Source organism: Ursus arctos, unplaced genomic scaffold (assembly GCF_023065955.2).
Source record: "Ursus arctos isolate Adak ecotype North America unplaced genomic scaffold, UrsArc2.0 scaffold_16, whole genome shotgun sequence".
Classification (NCBI taxonomy): Eukaryota; Metazoa; Chordata; class Mammalia; order Carnivora; family Ursidae; genus Ursus; species Ursus arctos.
Window position 1 is genome coordinate 28,557,305 of NW_026622830.1, and position 13,551 is coordinate 28,570,855.

The following is a 13,551-nucleotide window of genomic DNA, read 5'->3' on the forward strand; positions in this document are numbered from 1 at the left end:
GTTGGGGTTGAGGAAGTCAAGGAACTAATAGGCTGGCCCGGATAAGAATTGTGGTGGGTGTCATCTGTGAGGATGTTGAACTGACTTCCAGGAAAGTATTGGGACTTGGGGATAGGAAGAAAACTGTGAGTCACATTGCAGTGTCTTCAGTGATGAGTGCCTTCAAGAACAGGAACTGTTAAAGCAGGCTCTAGGAAGAATGGTTTGCGTATGAGATCTTTGAAAAGTGAGGAAACCTCAATTTTCCTTCCTGACATGCAGCTCTGGGATACTTGGAATGGAAGATTTGGAGACTGGAAGAGGAAGGAAGAAAGCCTAGGTATGGATGCAGTTTCATCTGGGAGGCAGGAAGTCACAGGAATTTGCCTGAGGGTCTTTATATCCTCTCCGAAGAATGAGGCCTTGAATACAGTGTTCCTGGTTGTGGTCTATGGATACACCTTGTTAGTGACGTGGATCTTTTTACATTGACATACCTCTCACTCTCCAGTTTACCAGTACAAATCCTCTCCAACTTGCCACTCACTGTACACTCGTTCTTTTCCCTTGGAGCCTCTCAGGTGAAGTACATCTTTCTTCTGCAGTTTCCTTTTAGTTTTGATTCATATAATCATGCTCTGTAAGCGAAACCTGTTTTCTTTTTAACTTAATTTTATTGATTTTAAAAATATTCTCCATTTTTAAAATTGAGAGAATAAAGTACAACATAATAAAAATCATAAAGTGCTATGCTAAATGTTTACAGATTTTTTCCTTCTAGTTTTACTTTCATGCATATACATTCATACACATATGAATGTGTCGAGATCATATGGTATATGAATTTAGTTGAGATCGTATGGTATATTCCGTTTTGATCTGTTTTTTTAAGCTTAAAAAAATGAAGGGCTTGTTCCATTTCCTTAAATTCTTTGAAGATAGCATTTTGAATAGTAGCAGTATATCATCTTGAATAGCAGCATAGCACTTACTTCAACTTTTTCCTGTTTTCCCTGCTGCTGGGTATTATTTGGATTGTTTTTGCTTTTCCATTTAATGAATATCTCCGTATCATTTTAGTCTGAGTTTCAGATTATTTACATTTACTTCAGACTAGAACCTTGGAAATGGGTCACAAAACAATATGGACATGTTTAAGATTCTTGTATAATCTTTCTGGGAAGGAATTTGTTGTTACAGGCTAATGGCCATTCCCACCAGTGTTGAGTCCTTTTCATGAGACTCTTGCCAGCATTGCATATTTCATATGATTGATCTTTTCTGATTTGAAAGGCAAAAATGTTCTCTCGTCATTATATTCCTTTCATTAATAGGATGGTCAACACTTTTCATGTATTTTCTTAGCCATTTGTTTTTTCTTCTGTAAATTATGTTTAGGTTCTTTAGATTTTTCAAAATTGAGGTCTTAATGTTTTCCATATTGATAGGACTTCTTGTTTTAATCCTTTGTCTTATTTGTGACAATTTTCCTAGTTTATTTCCCTTCTTAAAAACATAGACTTCATTTTTTTAATTTTATTTATTTATTTATTTATTTATTTACTTTTAAGATTTATTTATTAGACCGAGAGAGACAGCCAGCAAGAGAGGGAACACAAGCAGGGGGAGTGGGAGAGGAAGAAGCAGGCTCCTAGTGGAGGAGCCTGATGTGGGGCTCGATCCCGGAACGCCAGGATCACGCCCTGAGCCGAAGGCAGACGCTTAACGAGACTGCGTCACCCAGGCGCCCCAGACTTTATTTTTTTAGAGCAGTTTTATGTTCATGGTAAAAATGAGCAGAAATTAGACTTCCCAAATACTCCCTGCCCCCACACAGGCACAGCTTCCCACACTTGTCATCCTGTACCACAGTTACACTTACTACGTCAGATGCATTTGCATTGACACATCGTTATCACCCAAAGTCTTGTTTACATTAGGGTTCACTTTTGGTGTTGTACATTCTATGGGTTTGGACAAATAGAAAATGACATGTACTTATCATTGTACTACCATACAGAATAGTTTTACTGCCCTTAAAAATTCTCTGCCTGTTCATTCCCTCCCACCTTCCTAGCCCCACAGTCACTGTCTCCAGGAGCTTGCCTTTTTAAGAACATCATGTAGTTGGAATCATATAGTATGTAGCTTTTCCCAATTGCTTTCTTTCACCTACTAATATGTACTTAAAGTTTCTTTATGTCTCTTCATGGCTTGATAACTCATATCCTTCGAGTGCTACATAATATTCTGTTGTCTGGATGTAATAATAGTTTCTTTATCCATTCACCTACTGAAGGGCATCTTGATTGCTTCCAAGTTTGGGCAATTAATAAAGCTGCTATAAACATCTGTTTGCAGATTTCTGTGTAGACATAGTTTTCAACTTTCTTGGGTTAATAACAAGGAGCACAATTGCTAGGTCATATGGAGAATATTTAGTTATGTAGGAAATCACTAAACTGTCTTCCAGAGTGGCTGTACCACTTGGCAGTCCCACCAGCAATGTATGAGAGTTCCTGTTGCTCCACATGCTCACCAGTATTTGGTGTTTTCAAAATTTTGGATTTTGGCCATTTTGATAGATGTGTTATGGTGTCTCATTGTTTTAATTTGCAATTCCTTAATGACATATGTTGAATATCTTTCCATATGTTTATTTGAAATCTCTTTATCTTCTTCAGTGAAGTATCTGTTAAGGTCTTTGGCCTATATTTTAATTGGTTTGTTTTCTTAATTGTTGATTTTTAAGAGTTCCTTGTAAATTTTGGATAATAGTCCTTTATCAGATGTGCCTTTTGCAAATATTTTCTCCCAGTCTGTGGTTTGTCTTCTTGTTCTCTTGACATTGTCTTTTGCAGAGTGGAAGTTTTTAATTTGAATGAAGTCCAGCTTATTAATTATTTCTTTCATGGATCGTGCCTTTGGTGTTATACCTAAAAAGTCATCACCATACCGGGTCATTTGATTTTCTCCTATGTTATCTTCTAGGGGTTTTATAGTGTTGTGTTTACATTTAGGTCTGTGATACATTTTGAATAAATTTTTGTGAAAGTATAAGGTCTATGTCCAGTTTTTTTTGTTGTAAACATATGCCCAGTTGTTCCAGCACCATTTATTGAAAAGACTGTCTTTGTTCCATTGTACTGCCATTGCTCCTTTGTCAAAGATCAGTTGACTGTATTTATGTGGGTCTGTAACTGGGCTCTCTATTCTGTTATATTGCTCTATTCTTCTTTTCTTTTACCAGGACCACGTCTTGATTACTGTTACTTACGGTAAGTCTTGAAGTCAGGTAGTGATAGTCCTCCAACTTTGTTCTTCTGTATTGAGTTGGCTATTCTCAGTCTTTTGCCTCTTACAATCTTAGAATCAGTTTGTCAAAATCCACAAAATAACTTGCTAGGCTTTTGATTGAGATTGCATAGAGTCTATAGACCAAGTTGGGAAGAACTGACATCTTGACAGTATTGAGTTTCCCTATTCATGAACATTATTTATGATTGATTTCTTTTACATTTAGTAGCTTTTATTTTTTTCTATTGTCAGTTATGCTATTTTTACCTTTGTGATTTCTTACATCAGAAAATCCTTCCTCATCCTGAGCTCACATTAAATATTCATTTATTTCCTTTTAAAATGTGTTTTTAAGCATTTAGTCCTTATACCCATCTGGATTTTATTTTTGCTATGTGGAATGAGGTGACGGTCTAACACTCTCCCCCTAAACACATAGTTATTTTTCCTCAAACCATTTCTTATCAAAAATAGATATGTATACAAATAATCAGCCTTCCAATTTGTTTTCTAACCCTTTTGTAGGGAATTGCATGCTTTCCCTATTTTAGAATATGGTCAGGCAGGAAGAGTGCGGAAGTGATCAACTCTTAGTTGATTACACCTTGGGAAGGCCACCTAACTGAACCCATTTCCCTACTAGGCATGCTTGCGGGTACCCGAGACAAACTCCTAGGTTGTGAATGATCCACCTGCATCTCCCCACCCTTCCTCAGATTCTCATGTACCCCTTGGAGAGGCATGTCCTGCTTCCCTTGGAGCGTCACTACCATATTCAGTTACCACCAGGGTGTGAGTCTCCTGAAGATGGGATGTGTGGGCGTATTGCTCCCTAGTTCTTCCCCTAGTACCGAGCTTACTGCAGGGCACAAAAATCTGAATGGACAAATGAACCACTGTTACAAGTAGGAATGTGCCACGCTCTCTGATGTGGTTTGAGATGAAATATAATTTGGGAACAGCTCTGTGAGGTCTGTTTCAAAGAGCATTATGTTCATGCAGTCACCCTACCTTCTCCATACTGCTCAGGCTGAAGACGCTCAAGCCGCACATGGTGAACACAAGGGGAGCTTTTCCCAGGACCACTCCCTGACTCTCACCCCCAGAGATGCGGTCTGGCATGGGGATTTTTTTAAAGTTCTTTGGTGGTTCTAAAGTACAGCCAAAGTTGAGAATCATGCTTTAAAAAGTATGTTATTAGGTTTTATTGGTATTGTTATAAAGATTCAATTAAGTAGTTGGATTTGGGGGAGAAATGTGCATATCAGACTCCCAAAAGATCATTGGTCCTGTGTGTACATTTTATTGCTGGGAAGATTTTACCCAAAATACTCCTTTGGTGAGTATTTTGGACATAGTTACAATAATATAGGACCTTATCTAATATGGCTGTCTCTTTTCTAGGTCAGCATGGATTCCTGGTTCATTCTTGTTCTGCTTGGCAGTAGTCTGACACGTGTAGGTGCCAACAATGCAACCACAGGTAAATTGTTCTGAATGGAATTTTGCTTTCACATTTAATGACCTAAAATTGGAGACATGGGTGGTATTAAAGAAAGAAAAAATATTTAAGTTTTACTTAAAAGTGATGGTATAAAATAAGTGTCTTTGGAAATCTCTGAGTCCTATTGAATGATCAGCATTGCTCTGTATACAATATACTACTTTAAATAGATTGTATGTTCATCCCTGAAAATTTTTAAAAAAAAGTTGCTACTTAAGACTCCTGTGTATTGATTCTGAGGAAAAAAGTAATGAATCCAGTTTTCTTCCTCCCTTGAACAGTAGTCCTTTGGAGGTGGTAGAAGGGGTCCAGTGTTAGATAAAAGAGAGAGAGAGAGAGAGAGAGTGAGTGAGTGTGTGTGTGTGTGTGCGCGCGCACACACGTGTGTCTGGTCTTTCATAGGTCTCCAGGTATTTGAGAGTTCGTTTGTTTTTTAATTTGAGAGAGAGTGAGCGGCGGGGGGGAGGATGGGGGAGCAAAGGGAGAGAGAATCTCAAGCAGACTCCCCACTGAGGGTGGAGCGTGACGTGGAGCTTGATCCCGGGACCCTGAGATCATGACCTGAGCTGAAATCAAGAGTCGGCCACTTAACCGACTGAGCCACCCAGGCCACCCCTGTTTGAGAGTTTATTAGCACTTGCTGCTTTGTGCCTCATAACTTTTGAGCTATCACATTCTTCATGGGGTTTTTTCTTTCTTTTTCTTTTCTTCCTTTCCTTTTCTTTTCTTTTTTCTTTTTTCTTTTTTCTTTTCTTTTTTGTGTTTATAGTTTCACCTTCAGTAGGCGTTACAAGATCTATGAAAACATCGACAGCAGAATCAGTCAAAGAAGAGACCAAAGCTTCAAATCATACTTCTTCAGTAACTTCTCTATCTGTGGCACCAACATTCAGCCCTAATCTAACTCTGGGACCCACCTATGTAACCACTGTCAATTCTTCAGACTCTGACAATGGAACCACAAGAACAGCAAGTACCGATTCTGTAGTCACTACACTTGCACCGAATGGAACGTGGCTTCCAGAGAACCAGTTCACAGATGCCAGCACTGAACCTTGGGAGGGGAATTCCAGCACTGCAGCCACCACCCCAGAAACTTTCCCTCCTTCAGGTACTGGGAATGATTTGTTTTTCTTTTCCTCTTCGAGGTTGCTGACTGTTTTATTATTTTGTGTTTTCTAGCCAGAAAATTTCTTGAAATAATTAAAATTGCAAACTAATGAAACTCAGATATAGAGAATTCTCAGGAATATCTGTTTAACATAGAGTTAAGAGGAAAGAAGAAATACTCTAGAGGATATCCTGCTTTGCCTGGCCATTCTGGTTAGACTAGGGAGGCTTGAGTGTTAAAGGTAGAAGAAGTAGTTTGAAAATACAGGAGGAAGGGGAGCTAATTGATGATGCAAGAGACTGTAGATGAAAGGCTGCAGAAGCTGAGTAATAGGATTAGCCTTGAAAAGAAGGGATCCATGGAGACCGTGGGAAGGAGAATGGGTTTGGATGTCCATAAGAGATAGGGAATGGGAACCCTGTGGCGAGGGGTGGAGTTAGAGGAGCTCAGGGAAACAGTTAAGTTGCAGCGTCAGCTTGTTCAAGGCCTCAGCCCAGCCCACTTCTTTCCTTCAGTCCATCAGTGATTGAATGGGAAGTGGCACCGAAGATAGAATCAGCCCTGGGTCAGAGACCAGGTGGGCGGAACAAGTTTCTGACCCCTTGGAACCTCAGGGTCCTGGTCTGTAAAAGAGAGGGGGTCCCTCAGAGGGCCTCTGCGAGGAGTAGAGGAAATTGTTCTCTGACAGCTGTGTAACTGTCATTCCTTTTCTAGCAAAAATCACTGTTCCCTCTTCTGTGGTCTCATCCCCTTGGCTCATATTTCTTCCCTGTTAGATGGTGAGGGCCCCTAGACTAGTATCACATCTCGCTAATGGGGAGCATTCAGAAAGTATTTGCTGAATTGAATCTCATTTGGCTACTACAGGTGACCGCTTTTAGCTGGACTGTACAACCCAGACCCTGCACCTACCTGCTTTAATCCCATATTTTTCCGCTATAAATGGTATACAGCATTTGCAGTTAAGAGCACAGTCTACTGAGCCACACTACTGGGTTTGAATCCCATCTCTGCCATATACTGGCTGTGTGACCACAGGCAAGTTTATTTAACCTTTGTACCTCAGATTCTTCATCTGTAAAATCAGAACGAGTGATAGTAATAATACTTACCTCATAGAGGAACTATCAGAATGAATTGGGTTGATATAGATAAAGCATTTACAGTGCACGCCTGCACGTGGCAAGCAAGTGGTGGGCGTTGTACTGAGAATTTTAAAGAGTAATCCTGTGAAGTATCCTATGAATCCGCCGAAGTTGGTTCTGTTTTATGTTTTGCAGGTGGAGGAGGTTTACAATGATGAAACTGTAACTTAGGGAGTATTTTTCAAAGTACAGGTCATGACCAGTTCATGAAATCAATTTAGTGGGCCATCATGTTTTGTTTTGTTTTGTTTTAAATGAGTGGTCCTGTTCCATTTCTATTCTTTTTGTGTTCCGTATATTATTTTGTGAAACTTTTGTTTCAGTTACACAGAAACACATACTAACAGTGTAGAATGTATTTCTTGCTGTGAGTTACTTCAGGCCATTACTTCAGGAGGGAAGACAGAATAACTTGTACAAGCTGAATTAGTCAGTGGGAAAGGTGAGACAGTAACCCAGGCCTGACTGACTTTGTATCCTGTGTTCTTCACTTCTGTTGTGTACCGTCTTCATTTACCAGTTCTGTGACATGACTGTGGATAATTAGAGATCTTTAATAAATGCTTAATGTAAGACTTTAGAGGTTAAATGATTTGTCTTAGATCTCAGGGCTGGCAGGTAGCAAGTTAAACCTATTTCTTATTTTTGTGGTCTTTGCACGCTGCTGTTAGGGAACTGAGTTTTCCATATCTGACTTCGGTCTCAACTATGCCATAGCTTAGAAGCCGTTTATTGTACAGTTAACACATTTCAGGGGAGACTGAGACTACATTTCATTGGTGACTTTTTCAAGATCAGTAAAACACAAGGAAACCTTTATGGTACATTAGGATGTCAAAACCTGAACCCCCCCGTCCCCCTCATCACTACCATCTCACCCATCCTCCTTATAATCGTTACATCATAAGTTTTGGTTAAATAAGTATTTGATGTTTTATATTATTATAAATGTAATGTTATTCCCTGCTGAGCTAGAAGTATAATGTGATGATTTTTCTTTTCTTGTACAATTTTTTACTGGATTTTATAATTACCTTATAGTTCTTTTTTTTTTTTTTTAAAGACTTTTGAAGATTTTATTTATTAGGAAGAAAGAGCATGCATGCACACACAAGTGGAAGGAGGGGCAGAGGGAGAGAGTCTTCCAGCAGACTCCCCACTGAACATGGAGCCCATCATGGGGCTCAGTCTCACGACCCGTGAGATCATGACCTGAACTAAAACCAAGAGTCGGCCATTTAACCGACTTAGCCACCCAAGTGCCCCAGTTGCCTTATATTTCTGTTTTAGTTTTCTTTTTTCCTGTTACTAGCCAGTTCTTCTCGTACTTTCCATAGCCTCTCAGTACAGTCTTCAATAAAGTAAGATCTGTAAGGTAATCTGTTATTTATTTTTTCCTAGAGTTGTCCGTTGTTTTACTCAAGTCTAGGCTTGATCATCAGGGCTGCTGCCCAGGTGTTGATGTGGGATTTCCCTTCTCTATTATTTTGGAAATTCCCTTTGCTTCCTGACTTCTGTATTGACCTCTTTCTTGGATTACCCCATCAATTGGTAACCGTATCTTCCAGTAGCTTCCTGAGATAGGGGTCCGTGGGAGGTACATTGCACGAGGCCTTACATGTCTAAAAATGTATGTAGGGCTATGTATAGAATTTGAGGATGTATTTTTTTTCTCCAGAATGTTGAAAGCATTGCCCTGACTTCTAATTCCCAGGCTTGGAGGATTCTATTGCTATCCTGATTCTTTTTTTTTTTTTTTTTTTTAAGATTTTATTTATTTATGTGACAGAGAGAGACAGCCAGCGAGAGAGGGAACACAGCAGGGGGAGTGGGAGAGGAAGAACCAGCCTCCCAGCGGAGGAGCCCGATGTGGGGCTCGATCCCAGGACTCCGGGATCACGCCCTGAGCCGAAGGCAGACGCTTAACCGCTGCGCCACCCAGGCGCCCCTATTGCAATCCTGATTCTTAATCACACTTTGGTGTGTTTTGAAAGATCTTTTCTTTATCATTAGTGTCGTGAAATTTCATGGCAATGTGTCTTGATGTGGATCTTTTTCATTCATTATGCTGGATATTTGATAGGACCTTTAGAGCCTTAGTTCTTTGATTCTGGAACTTTTTGGTTCTTCAGTTTGGGAAATTTTTCTTAAATTTGGAAATTTTCTTCCATTGTCCATTTTCTCCGTTTTCTTCTTCTAAAACTCTTATTATTTGGATATTGGACATGTCCTAGATTAATTCTTTATTTTAAATTTTTCTGTCCTTTTGACCTTTGCTTTGAGTCTCTGTTTTCTCCTTTTATATATGTATATATACATATATATATATATTCCTTTTCTTGTATTTATAGCACAAATGATACACATACGTATTGTGTATATTTCTGCACATTACTGTTTTTCGTTAGCCTGTCATACTTGTTCTGTATTACCGTAAAGAGCTGCTTCATTGTATGGTTATACCTTAATGTATTTATCCAGTCTTCTCTATCAGTATACATTAAGGTTGTTTTCAGTACAATTTGTCATTTCAAGCATATATGAGAATATTGGTAGGATAAATTATTTTTAAGTATCCGTTTGTAAACTCGTGGATATTGCCAAATCTTCCTCTATTGGGAAATTTATTCCTATAAACAGTGTGTCAAAGTGCCTGTTTTCCTCTGCTGTCTTCAGTGCAGTAAATTATCAAACTTCTGGATCTGTGCCAGTCTGACAGGTGAAAATTAGCATCTCAGTGTAGCTTTAATTTGCATTTTACTGAGTAAGGTTGAGCATCTTTCCATATTTGGAAAGATCACTTTTATTTCTTTGTCTAAGAACTCTGTTGGTATCCTTTGCATGGTTTTCCTATTAGAATGTCAGGTTTTTCTGACTCATTTACAGAAAGATCTTTAATGTTAGGTAAACGAACTTTTGCCTACCGATCATAAAGTTGCAAATATTTTTCCCCAGCTTCTCATCTAGCTTTTCTTCATTGCAGAAACTATCATAAGCAATTCAAAATATTTTTTAATTAAAAAAATTAATCAGTTTAACTAAATGCTTTCTCGGTATTAGATCATATATAGGAAGGCTTTTCTTTTTTTTAAAGACTTACTTTAGAGAGAACACAAGTGGGAGGGGCAAAGGGAGCCAGAGAGAGAATCTCAAGCAGACTCTGCACAGAGCCCATGGTGGGGCTTGATCCCAGGACCCTGAGATCATGACCTGAGCCAAAACCCAGAGTCTGACACTTAACTGAATGCACCACCCAGGCACCCCTAGGAAGGCTTTTCTTAGTCCAGTATTACAAAATTATTTTCCTTACAATTTCTTCTAGACTTACGGTTTCTTTCTTCTGTATATGTATGTGCATGTGGGTGTGTGCTTAAATCTTTGATCCATCTGGAATTTATTCTGATGTGAAGTATGAGCTATGGATCTGTTTTTTTCTCAAATGGTTAACGACTTATCCCAATAGCTTTTAATGCATATCTATATTTTTCCTCACTGATAAGAAATGCTACCTTATCAGATACTTAATTCTGGTATGTATTAAGGTTCCCATATGTATCTGAGTTCTGTTTCTTGGCATTTGTATTTTCTGTTAATCATTTTCTCTGTCTGTATCAGAACCCCACTGTTTTAAATAATTGTAACTGTAAAATAGTCAATATTTGATAAGGTTAGTCATCCCTTATTAGTCTTATTTTTCAGAATTTTGCTAGCAATTCTTGATTATTTTTCTTTATGAATGTTATAATCAGCTTACATAGCAGGAGAGAAGTTTTTATTGATCATGTCACATTTATAGATTAATAGGGACGATTTACATCTTTAAGTCTGTCTTTTTTATTATTATTATTAAAGAAACAGAGGGAGAGAGCACAAGCAGGGGGAACAGCAGAGGGAGAGGGAGAAGCAGGCTTTCCGCTGAGCAGGGAGCCTGATGTGGGGCTTGATCCCAGGTCCCTGGGATCATGACCTGAGCCGAAGGCAGACGTTTAACCAACTGAGCCACCCAGGCGCCCCATCTTTAAGTCTTTCTGTCCGAGAATTCAGTGTATTCCATTTGCTTAAGTCTTACTTTGTATTTCTTGGAAGTGTTAAAGTTTTTGCCATTGACGTGGCACATGTTTTGTTCAGCTTATTTCTAGATATTTCAGAGGTTTCCTTTTTGTTATTTTGGTGTTTTGTTTGTTGCTAGTATAAATGGAGTGTTTTCTTCCGCTGTGTCTTCTAACTGGCTGCTGTTGGGGCTATGAAGGCTATTGACTTTTTTTTTTTTTTTTTTTTAGATATAATTGATCTGGATCATTATTTTAGTTTTGGGTATACTTCATAAAGCTATTGACTTTTGTAGGTATATTTTATCCTGGTCATCTTAATACATTTCATCAGTGTTTGACATAATTTTTTTCGATTATCATAAATCTTCAAATCCATCTCTTACTTTTTCTCTTTAAATGAATTGGTGAATACCTTCAGAACAATACTAGGACGCAGTGGTAAAAGCACTGTCTTGCACCTGACTCTCGGAGGATGTTCCTAGTGGTTTTCCATTAACCATGGTGCTGACTCTTGGGTTGAGGTAAACATATTTATCATGTTTAGGTTTTATTAATTTATTCCTGCTTTAAAGAGCATACACGTCAAGAATGGGTGTTAAATTTTGCCAGTTGTCTGTTCAGCATCAATGAGCAAAATTGTTATGATTTTTTCTTTTTGTAATATGCTATGGTGAGTCATTTTGACTTTGAACTATTTACATTTCTGCAAAAACAACCCTACTTTGGTCATGTTGTATTTTCCGTGAATGAACTGTAGCAATTTGTTTGATACTACTGTATTTGGGGTTTTTCCATTGACATTCGTAAGTTATTTCTAAATTAAATTGGTCTGGGTGTTTCCTTTATATGTGTGCTTTTTTTTTTTTTAATGTATGTGTGCTATTTTTGATAGGTTTTAGTTGTCAGTGTTTTGCTTTGCTTCACAGAAAAATGAACTTAGAAAACTGTGCAACTCATTCATGTTTTCAAAATTACTTGAATGGATTTAAGGAAAAGTCATCTCTTAAGATTAATTTCCTACATAGCTGTTAATATTTGTTATATATTTATGTCCATTTTCATGCTTGAGTTGGGTAACCATTTATATATTTCACAGTTTGTTTTTTTCTTCCAAAGATCTGGTGTTGTATATTTATTAGTTCTACCATTTTTCAGTTTCTATAATTTCTTTTTTATTCTTACTCTTCCTTTCTACTTTTCTTAGATTTATTTTGTGCTTTTTCTTTCTTCCTGAATTGAATGGTTAACTTGTTTTTATTTTCATTCTTCGCAGTTAATTAGTTTAATTGATGCTATGAATTTTTATAAGCACAGCTTTAGCCATATCCCGTAAGTGTTCTGATAGGCAGTTGTATTAGTTACAGTGCAGCCTAAACTACTCTGATAAAGACCAAAATTCAGTGACTTAAGTAGACAAAAGTATCTCTCTCTCCCCTCTCACATTCCAGAGATAGACAGGAGGACTTTGCCTCATCAAGGACTGAGTTGTTTGGTTTTTTTTAAGGGGGTAGGGGCAGAAGGAGAGAGAAAATCTTTTTTTTTTTTTTTTTTATTTATTTATTCATGAAAGAGAGAGAGGAGGGGGAGGAGTGGAGGGAGAGGGACAAGCAGACTCCACGCTGAGTGCAGAGCCCAACTTGGGCTGAAACCAAGAGTCAGATGTTTAACCGACTGAGCCACCCAGCACCCTGAGAGAGAGAGCGAGAGAGAGAATCTTAAGCAGGCTCCACAGCGGAGCCTGATGAGGGGCTCTATCTCACAACCCTGAAATTATGACCTGAGCCAAGATCAGGAGTCGGCCAGTTAATCGACTGAACCACCTGTGTGCCCTCAAGTTCTTTTTTTCTTACCAGTTCTGCCATCCCAACAAAATTGCCATCATCTGCTTGGTCAGAAATAGCTCTCATCATTAGGTTCTGGTTCCAGCCCCTAGGAAGGAGGAACAGAGGTAATGGGAACAATTTCTTTTCCAAAGGTTGTGATCCATAAGTTACCCTTATCACTTTTGCTTACATCCCATTGCCTAGAATTCTTCATATAACTATATTTGGCACAAAGGAGTATTAGAAATGCAGTCTCTAGCCAGACAGCTTTGTGCTCAGCTAAAACAAAACAAAACAAAACAAAACAGGGTTTCTGTACCAAGAGCAAGAAGAAGAGGCTATTACTAGGGGAGAGTTGGTGGATTCTGCCACAGGAGTGATTTTATTATTTTTTAGGTATTTTACAGTTTGGCTTTTCTTTTAATATTCAGATGTTTTCTTTGTTAATTTCTAGTTTTGCGTCAAGATAGAAGAATATTGTCTGTGTTATTTTTGTAATGGGGAATAATTTATAAGGGCTTGTGGCTATTCCACAAGCCTTTGGAAAAGTTTTGTCTGTTAATATATAGAATTTGGTCTACACTGGTTAGATTTTTTTTTTCATACTGGTTATATTACCTATTACCGTTTAAGTCTTTAA

General features: G+C 38.2%; 1 protein-coding gene across 5 annotated transcripts in view; it reads left to right on the forward strand.

The window, feature by feature from the left end:
* The window catches only part of PTPRA (protein tyrosine phosphatase receptor type A), a 151,773-nt gene that overhangs the window by 78,399 nt on the left and 59,823 nt on the right, over window positions 1-13,551 (forward strand). For 4 of the 5 annotated variants that reach the window (XM_057312632.1, XM_044385739.3, XM_026503145.4 and 1 more), the window contains 2 exons: window positions 4,681-4,759; window positions 5,550-5,891. In XM_057312632.1, coding sequence (XP_057168615.1) covers window positions 4,687-4,759; window positions 5,550-5,891 — 415 coding nt within the window. In that variant the 5' untranslated portion in view covers window positions 4,681-4,686. Of the gene's footprint in view, window positions 1-3,234; window positions 3,258-4,680; window positions 4,760-5,549; window positions 5,892-13,551 lie in introns of those variants that run through there. The other variant, XM_044385740.3, reaches the window with a different exon arrangement.